The sequence below is a fragment of the Lepidochelys kempii genome, chromosome 21 (genome assembly GCF_965140285.1).
Source record: "Lepidochelys kempii isolate rLepKem1 chromosome 21, rLepKem1.hap1, whole genome shotgun sequence".
Lineage (NCBI taxonomy): Eukaryota > Metazoa > Chordata > Testudines > Cheloniidae > Lepidochelys > Lepidochelys kempii.
In genome coordinates, this window is record NC_136400.1 from 10,732,170 (window position 1) to 10,746,071 (window position 13,902).

The 13,902-nt window shown below is 50.3% G+C and overlaps 2 protein-coding genes across 7 annotated transcripts in view; one reads left to right on the top strand and one right to left on the bottom strand.

Moving 5' to 3' along the window:
• Window positions 1-9,115, top strand: part of PACSIN1 (protein kinase C and casein kinase substrate in neurons 1) — a 60,527-nt gene extending 51,412 nt beyond the window's left edge. For 4 of the 5 annotated variants that reach the window (XM_073319466.2, XM_073319463.2, XM_073319465.2 and 1 more), the window contains 2 exons: window positions 127-320; window positions 971-7,956. In XM_073319466.2, the coding sequence (XP_073175567.2) occupies window positions 127-320; window positions 971-1,080 (304 nt within the window). In that variant the 3' untranslated portion in view covers window positions 1,081-7,956. Of the gene's footprint in view, window positions 1-126; window positions 321-970; window positions 7,957-8,688 lie in introns of those variants that run through there. The other variant, XM_073319467.2, reaches the window with a different exon arrangement.
• SPDEF (SAM pointed domain containing ETS transcription factor) overlaps window positions 7,949-13,902 on the bottom strand; it is a 58,391-nt gene continuing 52,437 nt past the window's right edge. For both annotated transcript variants that reach the window (XM_073319468.2, XM_073319469.2), the window contains exons 5-6: window positions 13,420-13,560; window positions 7,949-12,434 (exon numbers count right to left, since the gene is read on the bottom strand). In XM_073319468.2, the coding sequence (XP_073175569.1) occupies window positions 12,256-12,434; window positions 13,420-13,560 (320 nt within the window). In that variant the 3' untranslated portion in view covers window positions 7,949-12,255. The remainder of the gene's footprint in view (window positions 12,435-13,419; window positions 13,561-13,902) is intronic.

The window sequence follows — 13,902 nt, forward strand, 5'->3', positions numbered from 1 at the left end:
GTCTGGGGAAGGCCCTGGCAGCTTACACTCCCTCTTCTGCTGGGACCCACACACTCCTGCCCCCTGCGTCCGGGCCTCCCTCCCTCCCTCTCTTCACAGCACTTTCTACCTGCTTTGCGTTCCCAGTGTGAGCAGCTACGAGCGCAGCCAGCCCTACACTACTGAGTGGTCGGACGACGAGGGCGGCAACTCCCTCAGTGCCAGCGAGGCCAACGGCAGCACCAACCCCTTTGAGGAGGAGCCGGCGGGGAAAGGGATGCGTGTGCGGGCTCTATATGACTACGACGGGCAGGAGCAGGATGAGCTGAGCTTCAAAGCGGGTATGGTGCAGGGCACGCCCGGTAGCTGGTGCTAGCATCCTGGCACAGCAGAGGTTAGGGCAGGGGGTGATGGTGGGAAGCTGGCCCTTTTAAAGAGACTTCCGCCCAGCCAGGGGTCTGGGGCTACATAAGAGGGTTTTTGTTGTTTTGTGAAAGTTTGACTTAACGCAGTGGTGCCACGTCTGAATTACCCAAGCCCCCCAGTGTTTACCGTGAACATAGAGGACAGGGGGGAAGTTTTTGGCTCCTCACGCACTTATATAACACAAACAAGGCATGGCTGGTTTGGCTCCAACTTTGCAGAAACCCCTCCCTCATGGCCTGAGCCTGGAACACATCCATCCAGTGGGAGTCACTTTGGGAACGGTATAAGTTAACTGGGGTAGTACAGAACGGAAGTTGGGATACAACACACAGATCCATAGAATCCACTTTTTCAATCTCTGTTACATGTCCCCTTGCGGTAGCTGGATAAGTATCTTCCACTGCTATCAGCCAGTGGAGTTACTCCTTCAGCTCAAGTGGTAGAGTGCCAGACTGGAAATTCAAGGTTCAGGCCCCTCTAACCATCCATGGTGTGTGCATTGAGGGTAAGAGGGCCACAGACGGCGGACTGGCAGTGAATTCTTTATTTCTGCTTTTTGCCTCAGGCGACGAATTAACCAAATTAGGTGAAGAAGATGAACAAGGATGGTGCAAAGGGCGTCTAGACAATGGGCAACTCGGCCTTTACCCAGCCAACTATGTGGAGTCAATCTAACCTCGTGGTGTTCTCGTCTTTGCTGTCCGAAAATAAACAAACCCTCCGTCGTCGTCATTTCTCTACATCAGCCAACCAGCCATCTTGCCGTCTGGTCACTCACTCTGCACCGTTAGAGATTCAAGCATATTTTCCAACCAAGCTTTTATTTTTTTAAGAGCCGTCTCTGAAGAGTATTTTGCCTACTGGCTTTTCTTCCTCTTCTTCTTTTAAGATAATGTGAAGTGAAAGGTCGACGTCCGTCTTTTTTTTTTTCAAAGCAAAAAGCCAATACCTCAAGATTTTAAAGCCCAACCAATGAGAACATTTCCAGGGCTTCTGATTGGTTGGTTTTTAAGGCAATTGTAATCATAAGCCGCCTTCCCATTGGCTGGAACTGTTCTGAAACTCATGGCGCGTCAACTGCTGGGACCGATCAAATTTGCCCTATTGGAACATAACCAAATTAAAATGGGAGAATGGAATTTATCCCCTTTTATTTATGTGCAGATTTTTATACTCACCCTCCCTATTCATTGTCTCTCCAGTTTCTCCGTCCTTGGGGAAGGTAGGGGGGAGGGAATCTCCCTACCTATCCCGTGCCCTCTCCCATTCATCCCAAACCACGTCCATGGACTGTACATCTCCCATCCAGCTGACCACCCTGAGTCTTGGAGTTGGGCAAGGATTAGGGCTTATTGATGTCTTGCAAGGAGGAATGGTTGCCTGTAAATTAAAGGAAGATTCCTCATCCCAGTGAAAGCTTTGGGGACCTCCCCCCCTGCCTTTTTTTTTTTTTTTTTTTTTTTTTTTTAAAAAGAGTATGGTCTTCCTCTCTTCCTCCTCCAATCAGACATCACTATGGTGTGGTTGCTGGTATCCTATTGTCATCCTGGACTCAGCAAAGGCTTCCTTCCAATGCTCTTCAGTGACATTGCATCACTTCCTCAGTCCAGGTTCCCAGCAAGGCTGTACAAGTTCTCCGGTCTGAGACAGGAATGCCTCTGCATCTGGCAAAACCTGGGCATGCTGGAGCAAAGGCACCCGTGGACCCTGAACCACAATGCAGACTCCTGCTCCCTCTTCAGGGGATGCTTGGTACACTGCTGTGATGTGGAGAGCAGTGTAGGCCTGTGAAAGCTAATGGAGGCCTGCACTCTGGGAGGGAGCGAACCAGGCCTTGAAATGCATCACCTCTTCCATTAGATTCTTTGGAGATTTGCACCGCTGCTTCACCGCTGTTGGAAACCTCTTCGTAACAGTGACAGGAGCTGGGGTGATACAGGGTGCCAGGCTGGGATGAATCTTAGGCCTGGATCAAGACCTCCTTCCTAGGAAAGCAATCTCACCAGGGACCATCAGAGGGACTATTTTTCTGACACTGAACTAAGGTGGGACCACACTTCACTGTCCCGTTCTTTGCACTGGAATGTGGTGGAGATTTATATTTATTCCAACCCGATGTGGATGGATGCAGGAGATTCCTTTTATATGTGCAGGCTCTCTCCCCCAGCCACCTGATGGATGGTGCAGGGGGCATGGAGAGGAGTCGCCTGGCATTCTGACTGGGTGCGTAGCGTGGGAGATGCTCCAGGCCACCACCCTGCATAGGACGCATGTGGAAGAGTCACAGATGAGAAGCATTTAGTAAATGAAGCCTGCACTACTGTCAGACAGAAGAGGGCCCCTCCTTCAGGTGGTAGCAACAAAGCTAAGAAGAACTCATCTGGATAGCTTTGCGTACCTGGTATGGGCTCTGGATGCAGCTTCCAAGAGAAGAGACCGTGGAACTGGATTGGTGCGTATGGAATGGATTCCAAGCCTGGAGCCCAACCAGTGTAAGGGTGGGGATAGGTGCTGAAGCTGCAACACAGAGGAAAGACAGCTATAAAGCAAGCTGCTGTGTCCCTTCCCTAGTGAGAATAGGTGTCCTCCAGTCCCATTCATGGCCCTGAGTCCTGTTGTGAGCTCCCTGGAGGGACTGTGAATAGGATTCCCCAGCAGCTGCTCTGCACCTTCCTCATGAAAGGCATTTTCACCCCATAGGCCATGCTGATCACACATGACCTGTCCCCTGACTTCCAAGCCAAGCCTGCACTTCTGTTTGCCAGCAGTCTAGGTGTGGGTGCTCCAGCACGCAATTCACCCCTGTGCAACTCCATTGACCTCAGTGAGCTTAAGCGGGGGTGGATTGGACCCTGAGACTTTCCTGAGCCACGATAATAGCAACGGGATGTTCTGCATCAACTGGAAACATGGCAGAACCAGGCACTCGGCCCCGAGAGAAGGAAGTAAAGCGTGTAGGGCCCAATTCCAATTTCAGTTTCACTGGTGTAAATCTGGAGTGACTCTGCCAGAGTCCCAGAGGTTTTACTCTGGATTTAGATCAGCATCTGGCCTAAAGGCAATGGTTTGGGAACCAAAGAGTAAATGCCAAATGGAAGAGAACATCAAAGCAAAATCTGCCTGGAGTGAAACAACCAGGGTCTCCTCGCTGAGAATAAGAGAGGATGGGGAGGGATTGGTGTTTACTCTGATCCATGGAGGAAAGGGGCCATTACATTGCTGTAGCTCTTGCAGAAGGAGCTGACCTTGCCACGCCCAGCCTTCCAAGCGCTAACCACGCCTGGGGAATGCCTGTGGCTTCTTCCATCAGTGGCAGGTGGAAGGTCCCCACAAGGGCACAAAGGTGGCATCCCAGGGCTATGAAAGAACAATCCCTTAGTCAAACGCTACATGGAGCTGTGGTATCTCAGTTTTTTAACCCCCCACAAGCCAGGATAGCAAAGTGAAGACCATGGGAGAAAGGGACACTTGCTTTTGCTTCTGCTTCAATCAGATCGGGGATGTGAATACCGGCTGGCATCCCACAGCAAATAGAACATCTTCCTTGGAAGGTTTTGCTAGAGACAAGCAGGCAGGAGCTGTTCAAAGGGTCAAGTTTCCCCTGGAACAAAGGGATGGCCATTCACCAGTGGCTTTGGCCCGAAGACTGAGATAACACTGCCGGCCGTAGTCTGTGGGAGAGGTCACCAGAAGACTAAACCACCACACAGCTACTCATGTTGTCATCACTCTCTGTGGCACTAGACACGCTCCTGAGCCTATAACCCTACGTGCAAACAACGCAGGTCTGAGCTCCATCTGTACAGATTATTTCATAGCCCTGGGATGCTTTGTAAGTGGGGCCTTCCAGAAAGCCCGCGCTGGAAGGAGCAGCTTTCCTGATCACAATGGGAGGGTGTTGCTCCGTAGGCTCACAACATAACCCAACCCAAAATCTTCCCAGGAGACAAGCTGGCAAAAGCAAGCCTAGTTGTCAAAACTGTTTCCTCCTGCTGGCAATGAAGTTGAGTCACTTCTCATCCAACCACATATTTCCTTTCCTAATCCCTGGGTGAGCCTCAGGCTGGTTTCATCAATGCCGAATGCAAAGACGAGCCATTCAGGAGATTCCTAGCCAGAATTTAGCAAGACATCATCTCCCCGGCCTCCCGCCCACTCAGGACAAAAAGATATTGACTGGTAGACTTTTGTGCTAGAGACTTATATAACAACTCCCCTGGGGCAGGTCTTGAGAAGCCTCTTCCTGCCCTGAGTGTAAGTGAATGGAGCTAAACACTCCATTGGTATTCAGCCTCCACCTGGCTCTTTTTCATCCTGGCCCTGCCCCTTGCAACGTAGCTTCCTTTGCTTGTTTGTGCAGGATTATTTTTTTCCTGCAGAGAGTGGGAAAGCTCAGCATAAAATAACCCATTGTGAGCCCTTGGCAGATGGTTTTCCTCCATTGAGCTTCAGTGGCTTCTTCCAGCCGACATCTCAGCTGGGCTCACCCTGGCCTTCCAGCCACTTGTCCTACAACGTGGGCAGCTGGACTTGAACCACTGCACCAGCTGGATGCCTCCATTGCCCCTACCTGGCAAGAGCAGCCCTTCATGAGTCACAGCTGACCCTTGGCTCACCCTGCCCGCCCCATTTCCAGCAGGCTCTACCTCCTCTCAGCATCTGGCTACAGTGCTCCTCAGACAGCCTCCACCGGGGCAGCTGGTGTCTTGGAGGTGCAGAAAAACTACAGAGAACACTTTACAAAGCAGATTCAAATTCCATATGGCCCACGGGGGCATATGGGTAACAGGTTATTTCCCATTCCTCACCCTCACCCCTTGAGCAGTTCAAGGAGAAAAGCTCCTCCTGATTTTTCCACAGGAAGCCGCAGATCATTGCTTATTTATCCCCCATCATCTTCAAATTCATCAGCCACCTCCCCTCCACGCCCTCCTCCTCAATCTGTTTAGTTCATGAATTATTGACTCCGGTGACCAAGAGTTCTTCCTGCCCGAATAAATGTGCTGCATACCGGATAACATAGACAAGAGCTCTCCAACCTTCAGCTCTGTTTCTTCCATTAGTTAACAACAACAAAAGTCAAGGAAATGCTGTCGTCTCAGCACTGCACCTGTTTTTTGTACGTTGTGCAATTTAAAAAAGATCTATCGAAATATATATACATATATATTGTGATTGTATTACTGTGGATACGACAAAAACAACAAAAAGAGTAACTGAGCTATGTAATTGTTATATGGATTTAAAACCTCCTTTGATTCTTGTGCTCCAATACCGCCCGGTGTAGATGTAACTGTCACCTTTACCAGATGAGCATTACTTTTGGGTTTGGTTTGTAGCAGGCAGTGAGTGTAGGGAGTAAGAGCAGGGATATTTCTCAATCGCCAGCATGGTGGGGGAAGGAGGGCACTTGGTGCTGTGCCTTCCCCCCCACATCCTGCACAGGAAGTTCGTTGCCTTCCTCTCGCCCAGGCCTTCCACCTCCACCCGTTGCATGCCGAGTTATCGCTGCACCTGAAGGAGGCATAACAGCAGCTGGGCAGGCCTTGTTGTGTTCCTCCAGAGAAGCTCAAGAACCAGGGGGCCTGGTTTTCAGAAGCCTTGAGCGCTTGCTGACTTAACCTGGAGTTGTGGGGGCTCAGTCCCTCTGACCACCAGGACCTGAGTGTTCTCAAAACACATCCCTACAAGGTGCTGAGAAGCTGAGCCTGTTGCAGGAGCAGGCCAGAGCTCAGGAAACAGGTGGAAAAGGCCATTTGCAACGAAGACCAACTCTGTTATCGCTCCTCATAGGAGATGGGCCAGGACCTCCACCATGAAGCCTTTGTTAATGGGGAGGAGGGAGTGGACCAAATCCCTGATGCTGCCTCAGGGGCTTTGCTTCCAAGTCAGATCCAAAGCCAGATGCAGGGGAGGGGGTCTAAAGTTTTGCTGTCAGGACGAAGCCAAGATCCTTGCAAGATTTTGAGTCTCTCCAGATCGAGTTGTGGGGGTGTGTTTGCCTCCCGCCGAGGCTGCGATCATGCAGCATTGGATTTTAGCATTGTCCAACCCGAGGCCCAAGTTCCAATTCAAACCCAAGCCTGAAAGGGCAGGGGAAACCCAATCCTCATAGCCACCCCCTTGGCCCATCTCACCTCCTGATGTTCGGTTCCAGGAATGTTTGGCAGGGCCTTTTCCACACTGCAGCTCCAGGTCAGAGGAACTTTGAGTTTGGAATGGCAGAAGAGGGACACTCAGGCTTTATTTAGTTTTTGCCAAGCTTAGAACAGCTCTAACGCAGTGACTCCAGGGCCTTGGTCCAGCTGGGACAGAAGAAACAGCCCTTACGTCAAGTGGGTGAATGTTTTCACCGTAGGTAAAGAGATGGGAGTTGGCCATGTCCCGCATGGAAGGCATTGGAACTTCCCTCTGCTTTAGGGCGCCGGGGATGGGAAACATGGAACTGAGTGTAAGGTGCAAAGGAAAAATCTCTTTTGTTGCTCCAGTGAAGTCAGCAGAGCCACATCCAAGAGGAATTTGGCCCATTCTCTTTAGAAAGACACGTGACCTGTCTCCCAAGCCAGCCAGCAATAACCAGAGATGGACACTTCTTCTCTCAGTAAAGGTCCTTTGAAGGAGATTTTCCCCTGATGCCGAGACTCCCTAAGGAGCAAGCAAGATGCAACCCAAACACTAGGGTAAATCACAACGTAAGAGTGCAGTCCTGCAAGATCCTGAGCACTCTGAATTCAGACCGGGCTTGGCCGGAGTTTGGAGGCCCCTCCGCAGGAGTGGTCCCTACATTATCCAATAGCTTCCCGGAGTAGGTTGTAACCTAATAGGACTGAGCTGAGTCACTTTTAGGTCAGGCTCTCAAGCACAGTTTAAGAATATTTAATCCGCCACATGGAGCAAGTCCTCTACTTCCTCCCCTTGACTGCTCCACTGAATGGTGTTAGCTCCTAAATCCATTGCCTTCTCAGTGGGCAGCCTCCGGTCACCCAATCCATCACGGAGGCTCGGAAAGACACACCACTCCCAGGAGAATAATTCTATATTTAGATGGAGGGTTGTGGCATGGGCAGAGCACGCAGGGCAAAGCCTTTACCCTGGCAAAAGAATGTTGCAAGCACTCCACCCTCCGCCTTTCCCCACAGGGCCGAACCACCGCCAGAAAGTAGCGGGGTTAAGAGAAGGCAAACCTGACCTATGAGGCTTTAAAATTGGAGGCTGCCCCTTTATGGCCGAGGGAAACTTCCAGGGCTCATATATAAGGGCACAGAGTTTCCAGTGGTTGAGATAACGCCACCGTCTGTCTAGCTCTAGACGTATCTCTCGAGGGAGAGGACAGAAATGGGGGCATGGCCTTTGCTTAACGTTTCCCATTAGAGCCCTGGAGGTTTGGGGGGCAATCTTGAGGCTGTAATTAACAGTGTTACTGTGAGCAAAGCTACACTAGGAGAAGGAGAGAGTGTGTATCTGGCACGCAAGGCTGCCTATTCCATAAAGGAAAAAAAACAGATAATACTTTAAAAATATAGTAATAAAGAAAAAGGATTATTTTATTCATGCACCGTGTATTTTGCCTTGTTATTGGGGGTGTTAAGCATCACTGGGTCACCTCTTTAGGCAGTGTCCTTACCTGCTCCCTTAAAGGCACAGTAGTCCAGGGGGACAGGAGGTCTGATTGTGCAAAAGCAGCACCTAGACGTGAGTGAACATTTTCATACAGCCTCATGCAAGAACGTGCCTCTGCCCTAGCAATAAGGGAAAGGGATGGGGGAAAGCAAAGGAGGATCTACGGACCAAATTGGCATGTGTTTATGGGTTCCCAACTTGAGACACCACCAAAGGTTGCAGGGCTGGGGTGACAGAGATGGCAGAAGGGCAGCTTTGTTTGCCTTTGACATCATGTTGCTATAGCAAAAATCAAGGTGGACAGCAGCAGCTGCTCCCTACACTTAAAGTTTGTTACTACTGCCCCGCAGCCTTCATACACACACACGCTCTTGGACCGTGCATGTTCCCTGCACATATATAGGGACGCACACACACGTTCTCATACACAGAGGCAAGGAAACACTTACTTTGCACATATCTGCATACACCCTTTCCACTGCAAACTGAAAAAAACAACAACCCCAAAACAGACTAGACCATTGTTCATTGTAATAGAGAGGAGGTTACTGGATCGATCCTCGGCTAGGGGAGGGGTCTATTAGCCACTTGATTCACATCAATTTTCCCCCTCTTCATTACACACACAAATAATCACATGGCACATATTTCACTGTTTTTCAGAAGACACAAAGCTGTCTCCCCCCACCTCTACCCCCCGCAAGGCATCAGAACTTCAAGGCAACGAGATACAACATATGCTGGGAATCTAAGCACTTGAGCTCCTACTCTGACATGTAAACAATACAAAATTATCAGAAGGAAATACAAAGGCAGCAGCCAACACAGGCAGCTCTTTTAAGTTAAAAAAACAAAAACAAAATAAAACATGTATGTATATTTTTCTTTAAATTCTTACAAAGGATTTGACAGATAACCTTGTCTCCCTTCTAAATGCTTCATTTGAACCTGGACCACAACGTCTCAGCAGCCAAAACCAAAAGAAAACAAATGAAAAAATTATAATATAAAAGATCAACATTACCAGGTAACTTGGCCTGTTATGAAATGTACAGTTTAAACAATCCTCTACCCTCTGTCCAAATTCTATTGTACTATAATCTTGTCATCTTCTGTTGATTTGTTTCCCTGTAGGAGTAAACTGCGGAAATGTAAAAAAAAAAAAGAAAAATCCCTTTAAAAACAGGTACAAGAATAAGGCAGTCAAGAAAGCCCTGTGCAGTGTTGGTGGGTCTCTGTCTAGTTCTTAGCCGACAGATGTCCATACGTAGTTGGCAGTCTGAGCAGAAAGATTAAAGACTGACTGGGGCAGAGAGATCACACACAGGCTGAGCCAAAGTGCTGGCTATTTTGGGGGTGGAGGTTGGAATGCAAACCTTGATCTGAATTTTGCAAATGGCTCCATTCTTTATAATGCGCTGAATCAAAAAGCCCAGATTCAAACACCTTGGGGACTTTGAAATCTGGATCCAAAGTCTGCAGCCTTGAGCCCATATTGGATGGAGAATGACTTCCTTCGTCAACGCTAGAAGGGGGACTGCCAGATCGGGACTGAAGCTGGAAGTATGGGGGTAGGAAAATTTGCCTTGTTGATACCCAGGCTATACTGTCAGTCTTCAGGATGTCTGCCCCAGCCCCTTTCAACACCAATGAATTCCCTTAATCACCAGCCAGATTAAGGAGGCAGAATACAGCCTTACTATAAAAACAAGCTGAACCTCTGGTCACCAAAAGTTAACCCAGTTGTCGTGCTGCACTCTACCCACCTTTGATTACTCTGTGCTCCGAGAGCAGGCTGGGTCTTTCTCCAGTCTTTGCTTGCCCAGGGTAGGCAGCAGATTTCTCACAAACAGGCTGGTGGTGTCACTAGGAAACTAATCAGCACAACTGGGGCATAAACGCCACAAGTTGTGGGGAGGAAGGGAACCCTGCTCAGTGGCCTTTATTTTGCCCCCAGTGGGGCAGCACAGAAGGGGTGCAAGATACATTGGTCCCACTCTGTTTGCAATCTACTCTTGCTTAGGAGATTGGCCAATGAGCAACCTGTCCAGCAGGCAAAGCAACATACTACACAGCCTGCTGACTCCATGCTTCTCAGAAGAGCTTTTTGGTGTTACCCTGCTGCTCAGCCAGATGGCCTTCTCATGCATCCAAGTGCCAGGGTGTCCCAGCTTTGGGTCAGCGTGAGCCCTGGCAGAAGGCTGCTGTGTATGATCCTATTGTCTTTCCTTTCAAATGAGCCTTTCTCACATCCTGCACATGGGTGACTTTGTCCTTTCACATACAATGCCCGAAAATGGTCACTGCAGCCATTCAAGTGTACACCACAAACTGGCTAGTCCAGTCATTTCAGATCCAAGTTGGGTGTCAGGGGTTTGGCCCAGTTAGGCAATCCCCAAGTTAGAGCCCACCCCGTGATCAGCCATGCTTGTCTTTGGTTTACAGCTGGTGCTGCTTTTGCCAAAGGCAACAGGAGATGAACTGGGGTAGGTAGTAGCAGAACTTGACTCCAAAACAACATTTGGGCCAGATTCTGATCTCATTTACACCAATGTGAATCCAGAATAACCCGGCTGAAGTTCAGAGGGTTACTCCCGATTTATACCGGCCTAAGTAAGTTCAGAATCTAGTTCTGAAGTATGATAATGGTGCTAAGGAATAAGGCACCCAGAAAAAGGGAAGCAGCCCACTGCATGTCTCAGGGGGTCAGCTGGACACAATGAACTTGGCTGAGCGATTTTCCAGATATAGCAAGGCACATGCTTCAGAACTGCTTTTCCGTAAGGAAGAGAAACAGGACAGTTGAGAGGTTCTTGGACACCCCAGCCAGCTATGCAGCTGCTACCCAGCATCACACGCTACAGGACGATTCCACTGCTTCCCACTGCTGACCCACCTCCAAACGAGCCCACGAGGGAGGAGAATACTTCAGCTGCAGCATCTCCGGCTAATAACCCTCAGTTCTTCTGGCAGTCATCTACACCAGAGCATTGCTGCTCTCTGCCAGCTCACAGAGCCCCACCACACTGGATCATCCCTACACCACCACACAAGGCTGGGGGGCGTTGCCTAGTTGATCACATGCAGACAGCAAGGGGTGGGGGGGAGATTGCCAGTTAATTATTAGACTGACCAGCTACTTTTCTAGCTCAGAGAAGGATAGAAGATCACCCCTTTAAGGAACAGATTTCAGTTAGGGTATTAGTGAGGGAGTTGTCCCATTAAAGAAAGGCTCTGGACTGGCTGACGGGGTGGGGGGGGGAGGAATTATCTCTCCTCCCTGCCCAGAGAACGGCTTTAGACCAGGAAAAAGCAAGACCAGTAGAATTGCCATGACAATATCCTTGGGATATTTCAGGACAACTCAAGTTCCGCACCTGGAAGGGGAAAGCATTGACGAAGGGAAACTGAATCTGATTATCACATATCACTGTGCGGTATGTGTGTGGGGTGGGTCTTATCAATCTTCAGGGCACACAACCGTCTCTAACTGATGGGGATCAGGAATAAACTTCCCCTGGGGGCAAGTTACCCATCACTGCAGGGATACCTGCACCTTTCACTAAAGCAGGGGTGGCCAGCCAGGGTCAGAAACAAGGACCAGTGGCCTGATGCAGTATGACAACTCCTATGTCCCCACAGCGGGGACTTGTGGGCAGGACACCTGGGTTCTACCCCCAGCTACTTTGCTGCGTGACCTCCAGGGTGTCATAAATCTCTGCTAAGTGGCATCTGGCCTGGTGGTGCTTCTCACACAGCCAAAGACTTGAAAAGCTGCGGGAGGAAATTTAACCTCATCCACAACAGTCAGACGTAACTTCTATTGGTTTGACGTTGCTTGCAGGCAGCATCCCCTCAGCCCCTGCACCCCACCCAATTGTTATGCCCTCCTCTCACACACTTGATTCCCTCACACCGCAGCTTTAGAGGGAGAAAGGGGCTTTTTACACAAACTCATTGGCCCCAGAATTAAATGTATACACTCTATTTCACAGGCAGTCCATTGCTAGGAGGGGGTTCTTCCCCGCAACACACACACTTTGTAGCCTGGGGGAGGTTGGAAGCTCTGAAGTTCATCCGGGAAGTTTGATGCATTTCCAGCCTCTTGCACAATCCTAGACTTCAGCTTTATTATCAAAGGTGGATCTCTTTTTGGAAGCGGGTGGGAGATGCTGTGGTTACAGGGATCCCACCAGGAGGTCAGTCCATTCCCCTGCTCCTGCCCCCTTCTCAGACGGGGTGTACAAACTGGTAGACCAGGCGCTGGGAGATGTCAGGTTTCCGGATGATCCCTTTCTTGTAATACTGCCGGATGGAGCGGCTCAGCTTGTCATAGTTCATGGCGGGCCGATTCTTCCGGATTCCCCATAAACGAGCCACCTGGGCAGAGTCCTCGATCTTGAATATGCCTGAGAGAGGAACATGCAGAGAAAAGGGAGGCAAAAATATCGGATGAGGACCCAAGGTCACTGAGAGGCCGCGTAATCTAGTGGGCAGAGCACAGGACTCGGGAAATTTGGGCTCTAGTCCCAGGTCTGACACAGCTCCGCTGGGGGGATGCTGACAAGTGACTCCCACTCTCCGTCTGGCTGTTTCCCCTCTCACCCTTCGTCTGCCTTGTAAAGTCTTTGGGGCAGGGACTCTGTGGGCACGTCGAACACAGGCAGCGGCAGTGAACCTCCAAGCCCAGCTCAGCAAACTCAGGCTCACGGGGTTCATGCTAAGAACAGCTGGGAAGATGTTCAGCATCGGGCTCGGACGCCTGAGGCAGGGGGCATAAGCATCAGAGCCTAGGCTGCAACATCTACATAGCTACACGTCTACAGCAGGGTGAGCCCCATGAGCGTTCGCCTGTCGACCTGAGCTCAGAGGCTTGCTGCCGTGCGCTGGATAGACACAGCCGCAATGTGCAGAGCCGAGCATGCTCGGGCTTTGATCTAGGCGCGACAGGAATCCAGGATCAGGAGCCCAGTTTCACCAAAAAGGAAGTTTAGGGAATGGAAAATAGAGCTTGGGTTCCCACAAACCCACTGAGGGATGGAGTTTGGGAAAGATAATGGGAGACTCAGATTTGTGTCTATGGCAATGGGTACCTTAGTCATACAGACAGGGAGACACCCAAGCATACCATCCGATTCTGATCTTGCTCACACCAGTGTAAACTGGGAGTCACTGGGCTTGATTTTCTGGGTGCAAAGAGAAGAGCAGAGCAGAAAATCTGGCCCTGTGGAACGACGACAGCAGAATCTGGCCCAGAGAGCTCTGTGGCGGAGGACCTGCCTGGGTGAATACTCGTGCTATGAGACTCGACACTGTGGGGCCTGGGGGACAGAGGTTGTGCCGCAGATAGAAAAAGTGGCTTTGAGCTCCCCAGGAGGAGTCAGCGGCCCCCACCTTTCTCCTTATTGAGCCAGCGAATGAACCGCCCATAGTGATGAGGCTTCAACAAAAGCTCTTTGAGGAACTGCCAGAGGTGGATGGGCTGGCCTGAGCAGGAGGAGTCCACCTCGCTATCCGTCCAGCTCTCGTCACCCGCTGCGGCAGAAAGGAAGCACATGCCAGCTGTTAGTCAGTCGCTGTCAGCACAGAAGCGAGTGGCTCTGGAGACTGGGAACGGAGGGAGTCTTTCCCCTTCAGCTTGCCCAAGTCATCGCGACTCATCAGTGGCCAAAAATTGCTGCCATCTGATGAGAGGAAGGATGGTTCAGTGGGCAGGGCAATAGCCTGCAACTTGGGAATCTCAGGCTGAGTTACCTACTCTGCCACAGACTCCCTGTGTGACCCTCAGCAAGTCACTTAGCCTTTCTGTGCCTCAGTGCCCCAGCTGTAACCTGGGGATAATAGCCCTGCCCTGCCTCCCAGAAGTGTTGTAAAGAC